Source organism: Gadus macrocephalus, chromosome 6 (genome assembly GCF_031168955.1).
Source record: "Gadus macrocephalus chromosome 6, ASM3116895v1".
Lineage (NCBI taxonomy): Eukaryota > Metazoa > Chordata > Actinopteri > Gadiformes > Gadidae > Gadus > Gadus macrocephalus.
In genome coordinates, this window is record NC_082387.1 from 13,565,165 (window position 1) to 13,588,007 (window position 22,843).

The 22,843-nt window shown below is 42.4% G+C and overlaps 1 protein-coding gene across 1 annotated transcript; it reads right to left on the reverse strand.

The window, feature by feature from the left end:
• Nucleotides 1–1,576: 1,576 nt before the first annotated feature.
• On the reverse strand, nt 1,577–18,482 carry tmem161b (transmembrane protein 161B). The gene is made up of 12 exons (XM_060054278.1): nt 18,227–18,482; nt 12,760–12,863; nt 11,792–11,875; nt 9,988–10,088; nt 9,455–9,611; nt 7,787–7,938; nt 7,601–7,661; nt 7,361–7,501; nt 6,239–6,352; nt 4,912–5,086; nt 4,404–4,500; nt 1,577–4,275 (listed from the first exon to the last, which is right to left on the reverse strand). Exons 1-12 carry the CDS (start codon nt 18,227–18,229, stop codon nt 3,980–3,982), a joined length of 1,485 nt encoding a protein of 494 aa, XP_059910261.1. The 5' UTR covers nt 18,230–18,482; the 3' UTR covers nt 1,577–3,979.
• Between the last annotated feature and the right edge of the window lie 4,361 nt (nt 18,483–22,843).

A 22,843-nucleotide genomic window follows, 5' to 3' on the forward strand; every position in this document is an offset into this window, starting at 1 on the left:
GTCAAGTTGATCATACAAGGTGAGGTCGACCATAGAGTGGTAAAAGGCTAGACTGATCCCTTCAATAAATGTTTTCCCTTTTCCCTCACAATCAGCAAAACATATATTGAAAATGTGCTATTCTTCCTAAGACAAGGGCCCATTATTGCAGGGCTGTGTGTGCATGTGTGTGTGTGTGTGTGTGTGTGTGTGTGTGTGTGTGTGCGTGTGTGTGTGTGTGTGTGTGCGTGTGTGTGTGTGTGTGTGAGTGCATGTGTGTATGTGTGTGTATGCTTCCTTGTGTGCATGTGCGGGCATTTTTGTGTGTGTGTGCTTGTGCATGTGTGTGCGTGCCTGCGTGTGTGTATGTGTGTGTGTGTGTGTGTGTTTGTGTGCGTGCATGTGTGTGTATGTGTGTGTGCGTGTTTGGCAGGGGAGTGATGGGCCGAGAAGACGGTCTTTTCTAGAGACTTGCTCCCTGTCCCTTCATGGAGAAGGAGCCGGTGAATGGAGTCGGTTTGTGAAAAGGATAGCAGCCTCTTCAGCCCGTTTGTTTTGGGAGCTGTCCCTCCATTGATCAGTCCATCTAGGGATGAATGCCCCGGTCCAGTTCTCTTGCTCACCCGAGCACAATAGTACTCAACGCTCGTATTGTTGGTTGATGCAATAGCGCACATTATGAAGAGCTTAGATAATTGCCTCACTTCACCTGTGCAACATATATATATATATATATAAAAAAGTGACGAAAAAAACGATCCCACTGAACACCCCCGCCCAAGTGGCTCGTTGAAGGGGGCACCTTGAGAATGAATCCCACCGCTGTTGGCCGGGTTTGGGTCTGGGGGTCCAACAGAGATAAAATGTCAAACCTCCAAATGGGTCTTTGGCAAACTGCAGATTGTTTAGTATTTTGAGGTAAAATTGGTGCTTAATTTATTACAGTGTTAATAAGTGAATGAATCTAACACCATTCTGCAGGTCTCCTTATCTTCGAACATTAAAACTGCTTCCAGAATGTAAAGTTGCATATGAAGCAGTTTCCTAACAGGGGAGACACACATATAACCATAATGATTTTCATTAATTGGAAATTACAGCAATTCTATGTTGTTTCTCAGAACAATGGGTACTAAATGTTGGCTGTTAGAAATGATGTTCTGAATCTGATTCTTGAAGCCTGCTGGGAGTATATAAGTGTATGTTCAACATATGTTACTCCGACCCTAAAACTAAAGACCAAACCCCAATCCTTATTCCGAAAACCTTAAACTAAACCCTGGACCTTAAACCCTATAAAGCCATAAAACCTTACATAAAAAAATCATGCCCTAATCCTAAAACCTAAAACCAAATCAAAAACTAACCTTGAAACCATAATCTTAAACCCAAAATTGTTTTTACATTTTTTGTAATGTTTGGGTAGAAAATGTCCTGCAACCACACCACAACTTCCAACGCCCCCCAGCCTATGAATAAATCATAAATATAATTTTATAGCAGCCGACATTATAAACTTTTCGCTAAGATTCCTGATTGTCCAACCAGAGATGACAGAAACAATAATTATTCAGGGAAATCAATTCAACAAAACGCGTTGTAAAGAACTTAATTTATTAAAGACAATCTAAACCTGAAATAAATACAAAGAATAAGAAATCTGCAATTGACCATATTAATCCAACAATGAAAAATAAAACAAAAACAGCAAAAATACTCCCATCAGGTCATTGCCCGGCCAGCTGAATCAATTCTGCAAGTACGCTAGCCGCTTCTCCATGGACGATTGAACATCCTAAAATATTATTATTTTTCCTCAAATCAGTCTTGAATAATCTTGCCATGCACTCCAACATAATATAAAATATTTCCCTGGTAAAAATCTGAAATGTATACAGGCCTCAAAATACACAACTGCAAAAAGGTCAAACATTAGAAAGTAAAAGTTAGAAAGTAATCATGAATCAAATTGTGTATTGGTTGAGCAAATCAGATGATCATGTAGTTTCGGAAAAAATATTAGGGGGGGGGGGGGGGGGAGGGTTTTCAGAGAGTTTAGGATGTGCAGTTCTCAACAAAAGAAAGAATCGAAATAGTCAAATCATTTTCAAATTTAGGAATCAAACAGAACCGATACATTCATTATGTGCATACTCCTCATCTTCAAAACATAAGACAAGAAGTCTATATAAGACTTAGTAGAAAGCTCTTTAAAACGAGGGCAATGGAGAGGATATGGCGCCGTCGGACTGTTAAATGCAATCTGTACATCATTCACCAGAAAAAAAGCAAAACAATGGAATTCATCAAGTCTTGACACGTTGACCCTTAGTGAAACAAAAAGAAAAAAAATCAGTAGGAAACCAAACGTTTTGAGTGATCAGTGCTCCACTTGGTTACCATCCGACGACAGTCTCGACAATCACATTTGACAGGCAATTGTCGACAGCAAGATACAAACATTTATAGTAGATACAAGTTGATTCTTCATGGAGGCATGCATGTCCCGATGCAAACAAGAGCCGCTGATTAAAGAGCAAGTAATAAAGAGCATCTCCGATTAAACAGAAGGCCGCAGGGTTGTGTTGTGTTGTCAAATATGAGCCGACCCCAAATCCACACTGAACAGACATATGAGACTTGGCACTATTTCGCAATCAAAGGACCTTTGAAAATCAACTACCGGTATATACTGCGTCGTTTGTTGTTCTAAACTGGCTCTAAAAGAGAGATGGGAGATTGAAAAAAAGAAAAGAAAAGAGAAACAGAAAGGGAGAGTGTCGATGCGCTAGCGATCTGCAGTAGTGGACACCCGCTCCTTTTGATCACAATGCCCTTTTAACGAGTACAGCAGCCCTACAGTATAGAGATCTCACTTGCACCCAGACCACACAAACATTCCTTCAACAGGGCCTGGGTGCAGTCCCCCATTTTTGCCCTGTTATTTCTGCACCAAAGGGAGCTGAAAAACTAAAAGTACCCTCGTTAGTGTGGCTCATCTGAAGCCGGAGTGAATTCAAGGGGGAAACTGAACGAAAAAAAACAAACAAACAAACAAACATCCACATCCAACAAGTTGCAATGAATAAAAAAAAAACTCTTGTTTCGTTGGGCAGCAAGTTGACTTTAGACATGTTATAGTTGGCTTTCAAGTTAATCCACACTCTCCCACAAGTTGAGGGTCTCTGGTGGCCACAGTGGACGGGCCCATGGTCCATGCCAGACCGACCTCCACTGGGGCACTCCACTGGCAGCTTGTCCCTCTTCAGTCGTTCTGGAAACCTCCACAGGCATCCCCAGACCTCCTCCTACCCCTCATCTCTGACCGATGTGCTGGGCCACCACACATATCGCCGTTGCTTCACTTTAAGACGGTTACATAAACAACTGTACGCACATTGGGACAGCAGTGCAAAAGTAGGTAAGGTCGAACCAGACCCCAATGTTATCCCACCTTTGAAAACAAACCAGGGTGTTTTAAATGGGCCGACAGGATTGTTTGAACCGATTTGTGCTCGTTTTGGTTAAGTGGCTGTCGGACATGTTACTCCGCCACATGATACAACACGTTGAATGATGCCTCACATCAAATGTGGTCTTCATTTATGATAAGCAAACTTTGCCAAATTCACGCCACTGTCCCAAACAACGACACGTTAATGTTTAACATTACTGTTGTCATTCATATTAATACTACTAAAACAGTTAATTAAAAGTTTGTGAATACTGGTCTTTAAATAAAAAGGTAGTCGAAGAAGTAGTAGTAAAAAAAAAAAAAAAACATGACAAAAAGTTCAAAGTTCATCTGCGACGGAAGCACTGGGAGTAGGAACCGAAGGTCTTCGCGATATGACAGGGGTGGAGGATGGGGAGGGGGGGGGGGGTGGGGGGAGGGGATGGGGGAGGAGGGAGCATGTTTAAAAGAGCCGACGAGTCCTCACTGGGGGAACCCGGTTCCTCCCGGGCAGTCCTGTCTCCGCAGCCCTCGGCCGCCGCCGGGCTACGCCGCCATCAGATACTGGTGGTAGAAGAGGCCGAAGAGGGAGGTGGAGAAGAGGCAGGCGGCGATCCACCACGTGAGGAACGAGAGCAGGCCCCGGAAGAGCAAGGGGCTGAAGACAGTCCGGAGACCGCCCAGGGCCACCGAGAGCTGGGCCACCGAGGCCCGGGCGCCCTCCACCACCCCGTCCGGCGCCGCCTCCGTGCTCGGCGCCGCCTCCACGACGGCGGGGTCAAAGTTCATTTCGTGGAGGCAGGGCAGGTCTTCTTGAGGGTAGACCCACCAGGAGTATCCCCCTGTTGTGTGGCGCGCGAGGCAGAAGAAGATCAACGGAAGAGGAAGAGAAGGGGATGAGTGAGGTTGTGCGATAAGCTTAAATGCACATTTAAAAAAAGAGTTGGTGAATTATAGAGTAGCCGCTCACCCAAGGTTTTTAGCAGCAACGTGGAATGTAGCAGCATCACAAGCGGTGCCACGTACTGTAGTGCGATCACACACAAATAATAAAACACTCGTGCGACCTGGAACCCAGGAAGACAAAACGAGGAGTCGATTAATGTCATTGTTCTGTACGACACCAAAATCTATTCAAAATCCAACAGATTTTCCTCTGTCGAAAGCTCAAGAATCAGTTATGGTTCCACGTCGGCGCAACGCAATGACCGCGCAGACGCCTCGACGCAGTCGCGAACCTGTTTAGGTTCTGCGTCGGGTTTTAGTGAGAGGACCGATCGCAGCCCTTGTTGCTGCGTCGCCTCGACGCAAGGTTACAATTTTTGGGAGGCGCACGTCAGGCGCCTTTGCGTCGGATACAATGAGGGTCCGCAAGGGCATAATGGGTCCGTAAACCCCCCTGCGCTGCGTTGACGTGGAACCATAGCTGAGCCTTAACACGGCGCCCCTTCAAGCGCTCCGACGGCTGACCCCCTCACCATCTTCTGCAGGTCGACGGCGCTGATGCGCCCCGCCTCCTTCTTCATCTGCTCCACGCCCTTCTGGGCCAGGTTGAGGTAGGCCTGCAGGTGGTGCCTCATCATGGCCAGCCGCAGCGCGCACAGCAGCAGCACGGCCCACAGACGCAGGGTGTCGTAGGTCTGCTCCGTCATGCTGCCCACACAAGAGAGCGGGTTGGTGGTGGGATCGTGGAAGCAAACATTTACTAGCGTCGGGGGCAAGGGCGGTGTCAAATTATACCTGGGTCTTCATGTATAATTTGTTTCATTAAATCACATGACCAGAAAAAGGTATATTTAAAACTGAGTCTATTAATGGGACTAAAGCTAAAAAAATGATCTCCTTAAAAAATTTACTACAAGTACTAGTCGTAATCATTTCATTCCCATTATTCAAATGAACAATTCAAATAAAAGGCTTCAGCCAGAAATCGATCTAGCATCAACTGATCATGTGAATAATACTTATTTCCTGATGTAAATAATAAAATACAACACGCATAAAGTGTTGCATTACAATACGTTATTGAGATTCAACAGTCCAAGTCCAAGCACGTCTTCTGGAAGACCCTCAACAAAGAATTGTACATACATGCACAACTCTGCGGTCTTTTGACTCTTCGACAGCCAAGTTCCAACAACGTCACCTCTGCCTTTTTTATCTTATCCAAAAGGATGTTGAAACCGTTGCAAGTGCTTCTCTCTTCTGCTCATTGTGATGTTGCAGTGCACCTTTCATTTTTCATATCGATGAACTGATGTGCTTCTTCCCCTTATCATCGACCAGTACATCTCCAAGGACAGCTAGCATGCAGTCTTTCACTGATTCAGGTTGTAGGAAGGTTTGTTGTTTTAACCAAGAAACTGTGCCACATTGAGGAAGTCTGTTGTACTCCTCTCTTGTTCTCAACATGACCGGGCTATTACATCTACCCTCTGCACTTTGATTCGACAAGCATGTAAACCCAATCGGATATGTTCCATTGAAGATGGAGTGATTCGTGAAGCAGTGCCTTCTCAGATTGGGTTATTTTGTTACCAAGATAGTCTTGGGCAGATCAAACATATGGGCAATGGTATTGGTAATACAAAATATATATTTTGTGATTGAAAAATGTATTCTGATTCTGAGCTGGCACAAATGATGGCCTTAAATAAAATAAGGCCTGGTGTACATGATACAGAACAACACTCAAGGAAGAGATTGCCTCGGAACGGAGAAGCAAAGGCATAACTAGCAGATGGTTTCAAGATACAAGTAGTTGTTCCAGAGATGGATAACGCGAGTTGTGTATTTGGGACTTACAAAGGCACACTCTCCTTCCCCAGCGTGGGGTTCATTATGTAGTCCTTGGTGATGGGCCTCACCCACAGCAGGACCATGATGAGAGGGGACAGGAAGTTGATATGAAGCAGAGTTCTAAAGGGGAGAGGGAGAGAGAGAGGGAGAGTCATACACCACGGCTTCTCAACAGCATCAAACCGACTCTGCATTAGAGGTGTGAGATGAGTGGAAATCTGACCAGTGGCCCTTTGAGCGAGCGAGTCCGGGAGAAATAAATATCTCAAATAGATTCCGGATCAAGTGTGTGGGAGTGTTGTCGCCACTTTTCCTAGCTCCCTTTCGTGAAATGCCAGTATAGCTCTCTTCAAATGTTTGGCCTTTTTTTTATTTATTTTTATTTCAAGTTTATGGGAAAGCCAGCAGGTCTACGTAATCATCGCAATTTCTGCTAAAGAGGGCTGACAGAAAGTTAACTGGTTGTGATGGCCTCGGCGGTAATCTGTGCGAGGGACAGGGTCTGCAGGATGTAAGCTCATGACAGTTCAGAAGGAGGTGGAGGCGGCTATTTAGGAGTGTCTGCTGTGTCCAAGTGGATTATCCGGTTGCTATAGCGCCTTGCTCGGCCCCTTCTCTCACGGTCATAGACACGGCACCCTGTGATTTCCGAAATAGAAATTTGGGGTGAACAGAGAACGAGAGAGAGAGCAAGAGAGAGACTCTTCAGCAGACCCGTCAGAGGGCTCTCACCCTGAACGAAGCTACACGCTGGACCCTTGGCGACAAGTGGAGAACCGCGCTGTACTTTTCATTACGTAGTGCAGAGGACATAGATAAGGCCATTGTGTGTTGTTGAGATTGTAGTAGTAGCTGTCTGACTATTGCCCGGTGTAGGCGGGTAAATAGATGTATTCAGGGTCCAGATTAACACCTGCCACCAAGAAACGGTGGATTTGACCATTTCACAGGTAAAATATTTACAAACCACAAAATATCCTGCTTAGAAATCTTATTCTTTTGCTTAAACACATATTTTTTTATTACCAGTGGCTAAACCTTGAGGGCCAAGGATGTAAACGATGGACTGCATTGGAACACATTTGGAACAAAGATAATGCATCTTAATCTGAACACAAGGTCACTTACTGTGTTACTTTGGCTGTGGTCAAGTTGAGTGCATCAAGGTGCATTTGGGCCAATCGCAGGCCAGGGAAAGTAAGAAAGGCTCCAATCAGAGAGCAGAGCAGGGCGAGGACAAGTTTGAAGGTCAGTTTCGATATGGGACCCCTGAGGAACGAGAGGAGGACACAACGCGAATTGTTAAGGTGCCCTGCACTCATTCAATTTGAATAAACGACGAAGGGGATTGAAGTTCTCTGCACATACTGAGAATCCAGGCCTTGGTGTTCTAGGAACTGCAGAGCACTGTTGGAGAAGTTGGCGAAACCTAGAAAACATAAAATGGATAAAATCTGCTTTTAGTTACATGCACTGAAAAACATGCACTTGAGGTTTCCAAAGGTCAAACGTGGGGATACTTGAACGTGAATAACGATAGAAAGGCAAACATACCGTTCTCCAGGCCGAACTCTAAGTAGTTCTCGGTGACGATGAGGATGGCCATGGCTTTGACGAAGAAGAAAAAGCCGAAAGTGATGCAGAGCGAGCGCTCGCCTCCCTCCTCCAGCTTAAAGTAGTGAGCCGTCAGAGAGAAAAGGCTCTTGCTGAAGAGTGGAGGAGTCAAGGAAACAAAACCGTCGGAAACACGCACAATGTAAGAAAACTGTTTTGAAAGGAGCCATTATGGCTCTACACAACGCTGCATTTTAAGGCTGACCATTTTCTATAGAATGGCACATACTAGGTTTTCACAATGTCATCCCCAATTGCACTTTGGTAAACTTCACTCTCCCCCACAGTGACGTGCATGAATACTAAATCTCTCACAGCGAGCACCGTTTTGTTTTGGTTTTTTTTAAACGGAGGCCACAACGGCTTATTATTCCCCTGCCTTCAACAAACGGTTTGGGAAACCAACCTTTGTCTACAAGGTGACGCAACCCTGCCCTATTCTCCTTCATAATTTCAGCAGCTGCCAATGGTCAATTTAGTTATTAAAATAAAATGCAAATAAAATCGCTTTGGGAATCTGACTGTATTCTTTTCACTGAAACCAAGCCATGCCTTTTTAACTCATATTTAGCCACTGCTCATCAGATCTCAATATTAATGGTCAATGCATCCTTATTCTCTGATCCTTGGTTCACTCCATCTTCCTCCTTTCATCACCAGCCCTGGTCTGTGAATATCCGGCCAAGCTCCGGAAGGAAACATCAGGCATCCGAACCACCGCATTCAGCTGGCATGGCCAAGATTGCCTCGAGGGGATGGAGGTATGGATAATGTGTATCATTTAACGGTCATTCAGCGGAACAAATTAGCAGGTGGGTTCTGACCGCTGGAGCGATACAGTAGGAGCCGTCCGTTGACCACCCCATGGCCACTTTGTGTCAGGCTAATGTTTCACCCTTGCAGCAATGCGTCAAAGCCGACACAGATTTGGGTTTCCCGTGTTGGAGAAATAGATGTTAACCTTGGCCATGGAGCAGAGATGGCGATGAAGTGTGCTGAGTGCGGGGGGGCTTATAGGAGTGTTGTCAGGGAACAGGGGTCAGGCAGTCCAACTGGAACACACTCTTACCGATGAGCCTAAAGTCTCCAAAGGTACGGCTACAGAAATGTGCACATTGTTGATCCCACTTCTTTGTCGAAGCATGATAACTAGGATTTTGTGCATTTCTCCATTGTGTGTGTGGGCGCACAGCGCACATTTCAGCGCACATCTTGGCGGCACTTTTCGGAAAAAACTTTTTTCTCATGCTCCGGCTCCGTTTGCCTTTTCTTTGAAGGTGGCGACGCCAAAGTATCTGATCAATGTATTTTTTATTTAATCTCCCGTTAGTTACGCAAAAGTGTTGTAGTGACACAAGTGACGTTAGGCATCTCTGATTATGTCTGCATACCAGTTATGTGCACCGCTGTATATAGCCATGTCTTTATGTGTTGCCAAGGGATAAAAAAAAGAGAATTAACATTTTAGAGTCAAATATTATGCAGACAGATACAAAAATAAACACAAGAAATCCGAGGAACAGCTGAATTCATTGCGAGTGGCTTTGAAGTGAAAGTGCATCTCGTATACAACTGAACAGTAATGGTAAACAACCAGCGCGAGGATACATGACGAAGGCCAGCACCAGCAGGCACCAGACCACACTGATGTTCATCTCTCCCGAGGGCTGGGCCACGCTGTAGTACAGCTCCGTGATCAGGTACACCACCGTGGCCGCCACCGTGAAGTCCACCAGCCACTGGAACTCTGGGAAATAGTGGAGCGCTGCGGAGGACGGGCACGCAACGAGCGTTAGGAAAATGCGTGCTCATGGGACTTGTAGTCTTTTGCAGAAGAATTGTGAAAGGTTGGATTAAGAGCTCACTTTGCTGGTATCGTGTTTGAGAGTTAAGTGTTATGAAAAAAAAAAAAAAGGGTTACCTCATTTTTATTTACGGTATATATAAGCATAGGGTGGCTTTATTACACAATTTTTTTAGTAGGTCCTCCAATTCACACATCCCCATTGGGACCGTATCTATGGGCTCATTGTCATTTGTCTCAGCCTTGCTTGCAGGAATTCACTTTGGAAAAAAGCATTCCTGTAAGCAGACTCAAGGTGAACGTAAAATGTCAAAAAACAAACAGCGTGGGGTCATACCTAACGTGTCCACCTCCGTGATGTACTTGGTCTCCAGCTGTAGATCTATGTCCTTGGGAATGCTGAGCGGCTTGTTGTCTATGTGACCATTGTAACCCTTCCTGGAGTGACGAAGAAAGAGCAGTGTTTGCTGTAAGGCAGATACCGCAGTGCTGTACTTAAGTAAGACATCCTTTCACATAGTCATCGCCTCCTGATGAATGCCCCCAGATTCATGATTCATGTAATTGAGGCATGAGAATTAGACCATCATTTCCTAATTCGTTCAATCACTTCTCACTTCTTTTAAAGAAACATACGCCCATTGATAACAGCCTATCATCCAATTTGAGTTTCACAATCATGTTTCTATATTTGAAACATTAAATATAATTACATCCCATTATGATGCTACAACCTCAAAACCATCTTTACAACCAATTTGGTTGGTGGAAATTTGACCCACTTATTTCATCAACCACTCCGTCTCTTATTTCGTTCCTGGCTTCATACAAGTGTGCTCCACAATGCTAAGAAACAAAGCCTGGTTCTAAAGGCTGGCCGAGCGTGGACACGGCCTGGCCGAAGCCCTACTCCAGGGAAGCAGCCAGGTGCTCCTGTGAGACAAAATGGAGACGTGAAGTCCTAGGGCCTACACTCCATATCCCTGTGGCGAGGGAGCCAAACAAACCATGTTGTTGATACTTTTTCTAAAAAAGGTAGGTCTCCACTATTATTGATGATAAATACTGGGGTAGCAATGAAACTCCTCCAAGCCTATGAAAGGAGGGAATGGGGGAGACAGGCTTAGCCAGCTGTTCTCTCCAGACCTGTCTGGAAGGAGAGCTTCACAGCGAAGCAGGGCTTTGTTCGTTCAGCCCCCGTGTGTGTGCTGGCTTCGGAAGACAATGCCACCGCAAAGACCGACGGGGCCAAACGCAGCCAGGACCCATTTCATCCACGGGGCACCTGACTGGAGGAAAATATAAAGGGGGGGCCTGGTCCCGGGGCCTCTGCACGAGGTAGTGGTCCGGCGGACAGAAAAGAGCCAGAGCCGCATGGCACGAGCTGGCCAGAGGACAGTGGTCTGTCTTTGACTGCGAGGGATTAAGGCCCATGTGGCGATACTGAGCTCAGGCTTGCCGTGCACGGCCACAGAGAGAAAGGCGCCGGCTATGGAGCAGCTTTAAGTTAAAACCACAAGGGCACGGGGGGGAACTGTAAGGATTACCTTTCCTGGTGGGACTTTGATACAGATTCACCGTAACAAAAGAAAACGGCACTAGATTCATGTGTGCCAACATTTGGTCCCGAATTCCATCTGCGGTCTTGAAACATTGAAAAGGTGATTTTTATTTCGACTTGCTTTTGAATGGCTTTTCTTGTTTCAAGTGGGCTTGGGCCAAGAACCAGCCATGACATTAAAAGATACAGTTAGCGACTTTCACAAAGGCTACCACGGGGCGACCATTAAATAGCCTAACCTTGCACCAATATAATAGGACCAGTTTTCCTCGCCGATTATAAAGAAACCTATTTCTAAGCAAAAACTTGCTCCAGGTCCTGATGAAGGCAGGGAACAAAAAAACAGACTTCTCGCCTCTCACTTCAAAACAGGACTTAAATAAGCCACAGGAGCACACATCAGCCTCATCTCCTCCCTGACAGCCTTGTGTACTCCATCCATCTCCGACGTCTGCCTCTACTCTTTCCATTCCCTCCTGATGAAAGAGGTGCCAGCCGTACTCCACCCCCCACCCACACCCCCACCCATCCACCTCAACCCACTATTCACCAGCCCCCCCCCCCCCCCCCCCCCCACTACCTTTCTTTCTTCTTCTGTCCTTTTTGTTGTTTCCCAGCTAAGCTCCTCAACTCATCTTCTGTAGGGTGCTGATACCATCGCAGACTGTAGGGGAAGGGAGAGGCGTGGCATCAGGTGGACAGGTGGCGTGAGAGGGAGGAAAGAGACAAACAGACAAGGGTTAGGACTATGACATTTTACACTGCATATTGTGCCTAGAAAAAATAAAAAATAATAACTACAATTACATCTTTTTATAGTCTAACTCTTTAGAACAATTTATATTAGCTCTATTCTAGGTTTCTGATCAATAACCGTGATTATTACCATACATTGGAAATTGACTCGCATACTGTACATATCCAGGCACAAGGAAAGGGATTTCCAAAAGGGATGTGATGACTCCCATTCATGAATTTGCTTGAAGCGAGAGCTAGTTTAAAAACATCCTTTAGATCATCCCTACATACTTTTACTTGGGAAGCATTTGGCCCCGCGTGTTTCTTGTGTGTGCGACTTTGTATGCGTTTCTGTTTGTATGCATGCGTGTTTCGAGACACGCATGCTTTTTATGTTTGTTTATTAGCAATATTGTACTGCGAAAAATTCCGTAGGGACCCTTTGAGTCTCCTGGTTTAAAGTTTTTCGAAAACTGGAAAGGGAACTAAAAAACAAATTAATTATTAAATGTGTTCCGAAAAGCTGTTTACTGAAAAACACATATGCCCCTAATTAGAAAAAATTAGACGGGGACTATATTTCCAAACGCATCCTCTGGGGTCGTTCCAATATTGGGAAACCCTTTGGTGTCTGCTGCATTTTTAATACACGCTTTTCTTTCATCCGCGTTCCTCGTTTGCCGACTTAAAAAATGAAAACCTAGTAAAACGTTCTCCATTGTTCCAAGGATCCTTTTGAAAATGAAAAAGGGCGCGTTGCTTGGAAAACAACAGAGAGAATCATGAAAAGGAAGAAGAAATCCACATTACCTGCCACTGCAGAGTAGCCACCTTGCGAAGGAGTAATGAGGTATGATTTTCTGAATGACACTGGCCATTATCATAGTAACCACCAGCTGCACGCCAATCACCCCCTGTGGAATGCCGACACAGGGAGGAGGTAGGCAGGGGGGCGGGTGGAGAGAGAAGAGGATGGAGATGATGGTTATAATCATTCAACTGATAGGAAACATAACATGTACACATTACACACACACACACACATACACACACAGACGTCATACACCGGGGGCTATACAGAAGATCTTTAATGCCCTCTGTACAAACGTCTCAATGTCATTGAGGAGCTTGGGTTAACCAGCTGTTGTCTTTCTGCGAGCATCCAGTCATTAAGGAACAGCCAACCTCAAAAACAACTAGGCCTCTGAAGTGCTGTGATGTGACACCATAATGACCAAGTGCTGACTTTCCTCCCCCCCCCCCCTTCAACATGAGGAAGGGGCGCCCAACAATTGAAACGTATATCCAAACCTAGATGCCACCTGTCGAATCATTTGGCACAACAAATTACGGGTAAAACCTCTTGTCCAGTTAGGACGGCAGAATATAGGCGGACAGTGCAATGGGTTTGCTATTCCAAAGGTGGAAATGACATGGAGCGTAACATTAATACAAATCTGAATGAAGCTTGTGTCATTAAGGCTGAAAGCGAATAATAATTTGCCTGACTTTAGCCACTGGATAAAATGAAAGGTTGTCATACAACCAGGCTAGATCAAGATGACATTTCCAATGGATAGAAAATGAAAAAGACCTTTACATTTGTTGATTGTTTTGATCCAAACTTTTTGAAAATAATACTCTCCTAATATTGTGTGAATATATGCGTTGTGCCAAAATAGTTTCAATGTCACTGCAATGGGCTCAGGCAAGCATGACGTCCTGAATATCCCCCGTGTATGCCCTGATTCAGACGTAGAGGTTTGTCTGACTTTGAACCAGGTGGACTGCACCCGTCCCCGAGTATACCTTCTCTTCAGAATAATCTAATCTAATCTAACCTGAACACACTGCATATTACTTATTTCAGAGTAGATCCAATTTCCTACTGATATGGACATGGTCAAACATACTGTAAACTAGGAACTGGGTATACAACCGATGCATGCTTATTACACTCAGATGAGCCTTCAGTCCTATGGCATGCATTAGGCCTATGTGAACTTCACCAAGGCTTGAATAAAGCGATCATCAAAATACAGATGACAAGACAGGAAACCTGAACAAACCTTGCTTTTCACTTAACTTCATTAAGGTGTTATTATGAACACGAATATGTAGGCATAACACTATGTCCTTCTACATCACACCTCTCAAACAAAGACTGATTCAATTTGTAAAGTACATAAAATGAAGCATGCAAAGAAGATTGCATTTCATGTGAATTCAACAATACCATTCAAACAATTGTTTGATTGCGTTTGCAGATGCATCATAAATCTAAGTGGCTTCGAAAACTAAGCCCAGAGCTCCTGTCCACATAATTTGCGGCTCAAGTGCTTATCAATAGGTTGTGAAATGATCTCCCTCAAACTCACCACCACGTCATTCCACACTCAAAATCACTGCAGCCAGCATATCTGCAATACGTCAGCCTGTCAGATTCCCAAACAGTTGAAGCAGCCAGCACTTCTGTGATAGGTAGCTTAAGGTTTAGCCAGGCGAGGGAGCTCAACAGAAACCAGGTGCAATGAGATCAATATTCACTTCAGTTCACATGGATTGAATTATTCCTACCATGCTGCTCCTTTATCTCCTCTCTATAGGGCAGATTCAGAGTGTAAGCTGGCACGTGACACAATCAATAAGAATCACTGATATCAGGGCTGGCACACACATAGGTCCTCCCTTTCGCTGTTAATGAGCGAAAGGGAGGACCCTCAAGGCTGCTAGTTTAGGGATGATGATTGACAGAATCCTCATTGTCTATTGGTTAAATAGATTGGTTAACATATTGCACATGCATTGATGGTTCTGCAATACCAATACCCGTTAGGGTTGGACGGATACAACAACCTTAGGATTAGGGCTGAACGATTTATCGTTTTCTGATCGAAATCACGATTTCAGACAACGCGATCTCGGGATCGCCAAAGACACGTTTTTTTCAGTTTTACTGTGCGTTCACGCGTCAAGTAGAGACGCGAATCGGGCGAATTAATATAATATAATTGTATATATAATATCATGGCCAAAACCTGTGTGAGCCTCCGGATGGCCGTAGGGCTGGGAGCTCTCTTCGAGGGGTTTGTTTACCGGCGTTTGTTTACCGGTGTTGCTATGGTTAACAGCGTTAACATGCGTTCAACAGCATGGCCACTGAGTCACATGTGTAACGTAACAGCCAATCAGCGTTCAACCGTCAAACTCAGTGCAGTTCAGTCCGGGGTGAACTGCAGCATGGAGGAGAAAGTGAATGTTGCCGTTTGCGACTCCCGGAGCTCTATATATAATATAATAGTATGTAATATAATATTTGTATATATAATATCAGACAAAAACTTTGTGCGCCTCCGGATGGCCGTAGCGCGGGGAGCTCTCATAGGGATTGGGCTCTCGGGGTTTGTTTACCGGCGTTGCTATGTTTCCGGTCTTGTGTGTTCCAACGGTTTATTAGGTAGGCCTAGCTAATAAATCTCTGTCTATTCAATACTTCATTCACTGCCTCTTCCGTGGTCATTACAATATTATGAATAGACTGCGTTGGGTTCTCCGACGTCTAATGCACTCTAATGCACGAATTAACTAAAAGAGCCATCTTTGACAGTCTTAAAAAAACAGCTAAAAAGTAGTAGTACTTTTCTAAGTTAAGACTTTTAGTTCATTTGTAACAACTGCAGTTGGTCAAGGACTTTAGTTTACATGCATGTTTCTTAATAAATACATTTAAAATTAATTTTTAACTTTAGTTAGAGTAATAGCATGTAATGTTTTAATGGTATGAATATTGCACTGAAGCTTGATTTGAAGAAAATCGTGAAGAAAATCGAAATCGCAATATCTGCCAGAAAAATCGCAATTCAATCTTTGCCTGAAATCGTTCAGCCCTACTTAGGATAAAGCTAAAGTATATACCTCTTTAGACCGTTTGTCTCTTTAAGCTTGGCATTTTAACACACCATATGTAGCCAACATAACCTGTCTACATTTCTTATTTTTTAGACATAATACTTGGTAAAAGAGTATATAGGTCAATAGCCACGTGTTTCCAGTTTGCCGAGACTTGACCATTCTCTACGGGAGACTAGTGAGGACCTCTGGCCTGAAGGAAATTAAACCAGCATGCCTCCTTATCTTGCCCAGTTCATTTGACCCCCTGTACGCAAAGATCAATTCAACACTGTGTGTGTGTGTGTGTGTGTGTGTGTGTGTGTGTGTGTGTGTGTGTGTGTGTGTGTGTGTGTGTGTGTGTGTGTGTGTGTGTGTGTGTGTGTGTGTGTGTGTGTGAGAGATCAGGGCTGCTGTGATACCCGCTGCCACTCAAGACGTCAATAACCTATCTGACATTTTACCCATGAAAATCACTGGAGGGGTGGGGAATCCCCATGGCAAATTTGGCCAAAGTCATGTGCCATTTTGCATGTTAGAACTTGATGCAATAAGTTTTTGATAAGACATTTTGTGTCATCATAACTAAGTAACTGTGATATATTTATATTCGGTTCTAAGCAGTAAATGTAAAAGTAAAAATATTAATATTACTGATCAATTCTATAATAAATATTTTATATAAACAATATTATATTATATACAAGCCCTTTTTTTTTTAAAACCTTGACCTTCAGTTGTGCGGATACTTAAGGTTTTTGTACTAACGATAAGGGGGGCTTTCTGTTATAGTTTGGCCGTTAGTTTGGTACTTCATTTCATTGAGATAACATAAGCATGACGACAAATGCTTTGGTGTATGCATGAGGAGCTTGAAGACCGCGCCAAAGATGGTTGACTGTTGAAAACTTACAAACTTCCAGTGCTTTACTACAGGTTGAGGCACCACTATGAACAATGGAGCCTACAGTACAGTCTTAACATGAAAAAGCCTAAACATAACCATCTTCTCAGATATCTGGCCTCAAAATAGGCAGCCCCAACAGAGGCAATGTTTTGGAAATAAACTAAGGTATGTTTACCATGCAACAAGCTTTGTGGATCTTTCCTAGAAGAGATGGTCCAGTGATGAATAATAGCCCAATAATAGTAATTTGTTGTGTGTATATAACACTAGTCTACTCATTTATGAGGTTTATTCTCATATTAATGTCATCACAGACCTAGTACAGCTGGAATGCTGGAATTCATAGTTAAGGTCAGTCCAAGAACCAATATATAATATAAAAGGCATATGTAATGACACAGTTATGAAAATAAACATTTATTTATTTTCATATCTGGGATAATGTGTTATAAGGAATATATGACATCTCTAGCACTCTGAGATCTCTGACATCTTTAGCACTCTGAGATTCTGCTTAGAATGAAGAGTGCTCAACAAATAAAATGAATTATTATTATTATTATTATTATTATCTCAACGGAATAATAAGTTTATAGTCACACTGAATTATGTCACTCACCTTAAGAAACTTGTTTTAAAAGGGTTCTCAATTTTACTAAACTTGCCCACTATTTGATGTACATGTTATCCTCACAGACTTGTTGAATGTATAAGCCTACCTTCAAAGAACAGTAAGCCAGATTTCAGTTCAAGCGCTTTACCATAGTAATGGATTCAGTTATATTTCATAAGTGCATATCATATTATCTCAGAACTGATACCAGCATAACACAAAGACACATAGTAACTTAGTGACCACCTGTACTGTATATTGTCCTCAAACATGTTGATCTCTGCCCCTGAACCATGAATGAAAGAGCACATTTACACACACTGTCTGCAAAATGACTGATCCAGAACATTTAGAAACTTCTCCAGAGTCTCGGAGGACATCCCGAGGTCAACCTGAGCAGGCCAGGTGAGATTGGGAGAGAGACGTGCTGGCGACACCTTCCTTTTTAGTATCACCACAAAACGGTAGTCCTTGTCATCAATTACGCCGCAAGCGAACACAGTAGACACACACATTGCAAAGAGTATTGGTAGTGGAGTGTGGTAACCACATACCTGTCATGCCAATGGACATAACAACATTACATGCCATAGACATGCCATAGACGCTAATTCACGTTAAAGGGTTCACATGAAGTGCAATCGATGCTAGCAAGCTACATGTGCTAGCAGGTTGCTAATACCATTAAGATTAGCATCTTACATAGTATCCCAGTGCAAACACACACACACATTCAGAATGGAAATGCATGTGGCTCTACAACGGCTTAACATTAGCTATAAATGCATATACACCGCTGACACGGAACACTTGCGATTACACCGTTAGCAATGTAAATGTTAGCGGTAGCTCGGTGCTGTCACACTCACCATGTTGATGCAGCGGTGCTGAAACAGGCTGCCCGACAACTGTCACACTGAGCACCCCTTGTCGGAAATCGAGCGGCTCGGAGCACATAAGACCTCTTTTGCAATGGTGGGGCGAAAAGTGATTGTGTATGTCCTCTAGCAAAGCATCACCTTACTGTAATGAGGTTGAGCATCGCCAACAATCACTTGATTCTACCTCTCTTCCACTGTATTTTCAACTGCAGTAGAGGTCATGCTAAGACTGTGATATTCAGGCGCCCGAGGATATGCCTGTTCGTTGGCGGTTAATAATGTGTATTTTGTTTACTTCTTTGGCGTATGAAGTTTAAATATGTAAATAAGGAGTCGACTAAAATATTTTACGTAAAGCAGTGTACACACGTTTTTTCTGAATATTTTTTAGATATGTCCGAATTAGTTGTTTTGTACAGGCATAGCGGAGAACACCTTAAGTAGACGCAAGGACCGCACAAACCGGAAAATGGCATAGTCACACATGACAGTTCTGCACCTGCATCTGTGGAGGATGCTGAAGAAGGGCTCCATGTTTTACCTTTGGCAAAGCAACTTTGTGTGTGCGTGTGTGTGTGTGTATATATATATATATTCAATACATATATATATATTGATACTTAAATCGTTAACTTCAGTCATGTAGTGATTTTTGGTTAATGGTTTAAGTGAACCATTAAATTACATGAACAGGCTCAGTAAGGTAATCTAATAAGGTACTATGTAAGCTTTATATGATGTCTCTTGGCTGGATGGTTGTATGGTAGAATTTGTATTAATTATGTTTTTCCAGAAACGGTAAAACTGATGAAACAAAAATATTAAAGCAGATTCTTAACATGTGAAGTATCGGAATAAAGAATGTCATCATTTTGAACCAAGTTATGGCTTTCTTATACTCAAAGCAAATACCTAACCCATAATCAGGTGCCAGATAGTTCACAAATTATGGGATTATTTTTTTATTTAAAGCTGTACCCATTTATAAGCAGTGAGTAATCAATGGGTTACTTAAACCGAGTTAAATCAGGAGATTTATCCATTTAGTTTTTTATTATTACATGTCAGTATAATATATAATGGGCATTTGTCAATGGCACAATCATTAGATGTTTTATATTTATCTGTGAGGGAAACATAGTCCTTTAGGACATAGCAAATCAACTAAAGGCCTATGATCACACTAGTTCATACTGGAGCATTATATGCCAAGTACTACATATAATTCAGTTTCCCTCCATTGACAAGTGTTGCATTTCAAACACTTGTGATTTACAGCGAGATGGATTCCCCAAACTAATCAGGGTAATTATACCATGATTGTTCAGAAATAAGATGGGAGTGGTCTAAAATTGCTATGCAATTTTGGGTGTAGCTAGTTCTGGTGGGACACCCTAGTCATGTGCCCTCTGTCAGCTGATTTCCAACCCACCGGGTCTAATCAACCACACGTACAGGTAGTCAATTTAAGACCCTCCATCTCAAACACACTGCACAGTTTGCCGAACAGAATTTCGCCCACCGCCACCCCAGCCTTCACCTGCTTTGGTTCTGCTCTTTATTTTATATAAACTGACCAATAGATTAAGATATCTGTATCCCATGGGGGATTGTATAGTGCTGCCTGTTGTCCAAGGTTGATATGCTGTTGTTATTATGTATATGACATCTGTGTGTCATGCTTTAAATCCTCATCAAAATGACATTTTATAAGCATTTCATGCAATAAATGGGTGAATCTATGACATGAGATACGTAGATTAGCCTAACCAATCCTACGATTTTTACTCTTGTGCACTGTACAATAAGATGTAATAAAAGGGATTCTGATTCTGTTGAGTGATTCCCTAAAGAACTACCAAATTACGCTGAAATGATAGCTCTCGAATTTAACCAACAACACAGTGTATAACATCTGTTTGGATGTTAATGATTGGTTCAATTTAGAAAATGGAATTCAAAATAATACACAGGGAAAATAGTGTGTTATGTCATTAATAAAGCATAATGTAAAGGTTTCTCCATACTGCTACCTACATTTCCTCCCTTCTATAATTGTGGGGGGAAAATAAACTCCATATCCCTCCCATTGTATTTCATATCACAATAAGAACAATGACTGCTTCTGATTGAACTGTATTCTCCCTGGAGTTAATACCCTTAATAGAGCTCTGCCTGAATATTTCTGTTCAGTCCCTGGATAATTTGATATTTATGTTAAACATAATGACCAGGAATTTCAGCGTACAGTGTTAGAGTTTGGGCAGTGCTTCTCTGTGCTTTATCTGCATGACATATTCTCGGTCAATAGTAGGCTATTTTTAGTTCCAACTTTCAGCCCTTGCAATTCAAATGACGAGTAAAAAAATTAAATAAAATACATATACTGTCAGTCAGATAAACCTTGTTCGCAAGTACTGTTCAACCCAATGCAAAATGTTGTTATTCTACAGTGGTATCAAACAGCCAGATGAAATGTGTACCACTGATCTCAGCAATATACCTAAAAAGATCAAATAGGAAAAAATCACATCAAGGCCTCATAGTTTTAGGTAAACTTGAATGTAAATGTAGTGCTTTGATGCTACTATTTAGCCATACACTATCCAAATCATTTTGCTCTTTTGACGTCTGAATGTCTAAAAAAGTAACAATAGAACCAAAACCTAGAATAGTTTATTATCGGTTAATAATTGGTCAAACATTAAAAATGCATTTCACATCCATGATCTGTGTTGAAGGGATCTCATTCTGCTTCATTTAGTCCATATCAGGCCAGCAGAGTTCAGCTAGGAATTTGCCTTGAGCTAAAAGTCTTCAAGGGTTAACATTGGTTAAAGCCTTTTTTTTTTTTTCATCAAGCAATTTGAATATTTAGCGCTGCAGCTATTTAAATCGCTCCATGTATAAATGTCAGTGCAGACCACCGTCGACACCAAGCCCACCCTAAGATACTACAGTGTCATTCCATCAAGGAAGGAACAAGGCCCTTTCCTTGCCTTTGCTCTCAAAGACACAATTACACTCTGAGAATTGGAAAATCAAGATGTTACGGACAACCTTTTGTACTAAATGCCTGCATATTTCTTTTGACTGATGAAATTAACACGCTATCTGGTTATTTTGGTTATTTCTGCTTCCAAATAAGCTGGTTCTATTTCAACCAATCGGCTGGGTTCCAGCCTCTGCTCTGCTTGCTTTACATCAGGGATTGTAATCAACAGCGGCATTAAGGACTGGGCATTTTTGTTTAGACAGAGGCTTGGACTGGACAGCTTCACAATGATGGAAGAACAAATCCAGACAAACATACGCTATGGCCACTCTGGACATATCTTAAATGGAATATTTGAGGGCTTTGCCATGCTGCAAAGTGGTCTTTTTCATTTTTTTTCCCTTGTAAAACTACCCCTTTTTAAATGTAATTTTAAATGAAAAGACTTTAGACTGTAGTATGGATTTTTGTCTAAAATTATTTTGCCTTAAAAGAAGCTCATCCTTCTACTGTTCATTTAGGCCTTGTATTTGTACTGTAATGTTGAACAAAAGAAAGCGTGTGTTTGTGTGTGTGTGTGCGTGTGTCTCTGCATGAGGGAGAGAGGGGTGTGTTAATGAGGATGAGAGAGAGAGAGAGAGAGAGAGAGGGGGGGGAGAGAGCGATAGAGAGGGAGCCAGAGAAAGAGGGAGATACTCATTATAATCAAGCCTTAATGCTGGCTGAATTAGTGCTCTTATTTTCTTTTGAGGCGGTGAGAGAGTGGGACGGGTTTTTTTTGTGTTAAGGGAGACTAATGCGTGGATATGTCTGAATATTCTGTGTTAAATTTTAATGACAGGCACTTTCCTCTTGCAGATTTGGAAGCTGACGACTCAAGCAAGACACCCTGTTTATGTTCTCCAGGGTTTTTAAACAAAGGTTTTTTGCTGGGGCTCAGCGTGAGTGTGAGAGGAGTGTTACTGTTTAGATGCCTACCACTCAGGCTGCATTATATACAGTTCACTCCACCATCATATATGTATTACATGCATATTGTTTGTCAACTGTGGCTTCTTCATTTTTTTGGGATTAATAATGCATGTTACTGCATATTCTTGTTGCCTGAGTCTGTGTGTTTGTGTATGTGTGTGTGAGTTTGTGTGTATTTCTAGCCTTGTTTATGCATCTTAAATGTGTAATAATAATGTATGTGTGCATGTTCTTCGATCATACACCTCTTCATGCTATGTAGTATTAATTCTATAAATTAAAATAATGTTTTAAGTAACGTGTTAATAGGTTGCTGTATACAAATATAAATATTCAACATTTCTGTTAAAAAGCTATTCTAATATAAAACAATATATTATGAACATTATATACTTCTAAAAGGTACATTTATTATACATTTAATATAGAATAATACATTTTGTTTTAGGTCAAGGTGAAGCAAAATCATTGTTTTTGTTTCTTTCCAATTAATATTTGATCTAATGCCAGACAAAATAAGTTGCATGTTTTCTTCATACTTCCTATCGCATCATCTCGGCTGACAAATGTTACCAGGCTAAAGACTTTGACCTTGGGGTCAAGGGTGTTTGACCAGTGTTCGAGTTATTACCTCTACT

Excerpts from the sequence above, each read along its gene's own strand:
- tmem161b (XM_060054278.1), bottom strand. Across the intron at positions 10,089-11,791 it reads GGACAGAAGAAGAAAGAAAG|GAAGGGTTACAATGGTCACA; the intron begins GTAGTGGGGGGG and ends TCGTCACTCCAG. Across the intron at positions 5,087-6,238 it reads GGGAAGGAGAGTGTGCCTTT|CATGACGGAGCAGACCTACG; the intron begins GTAAGTCCCAAA and ends TTGTGTGGGCAG.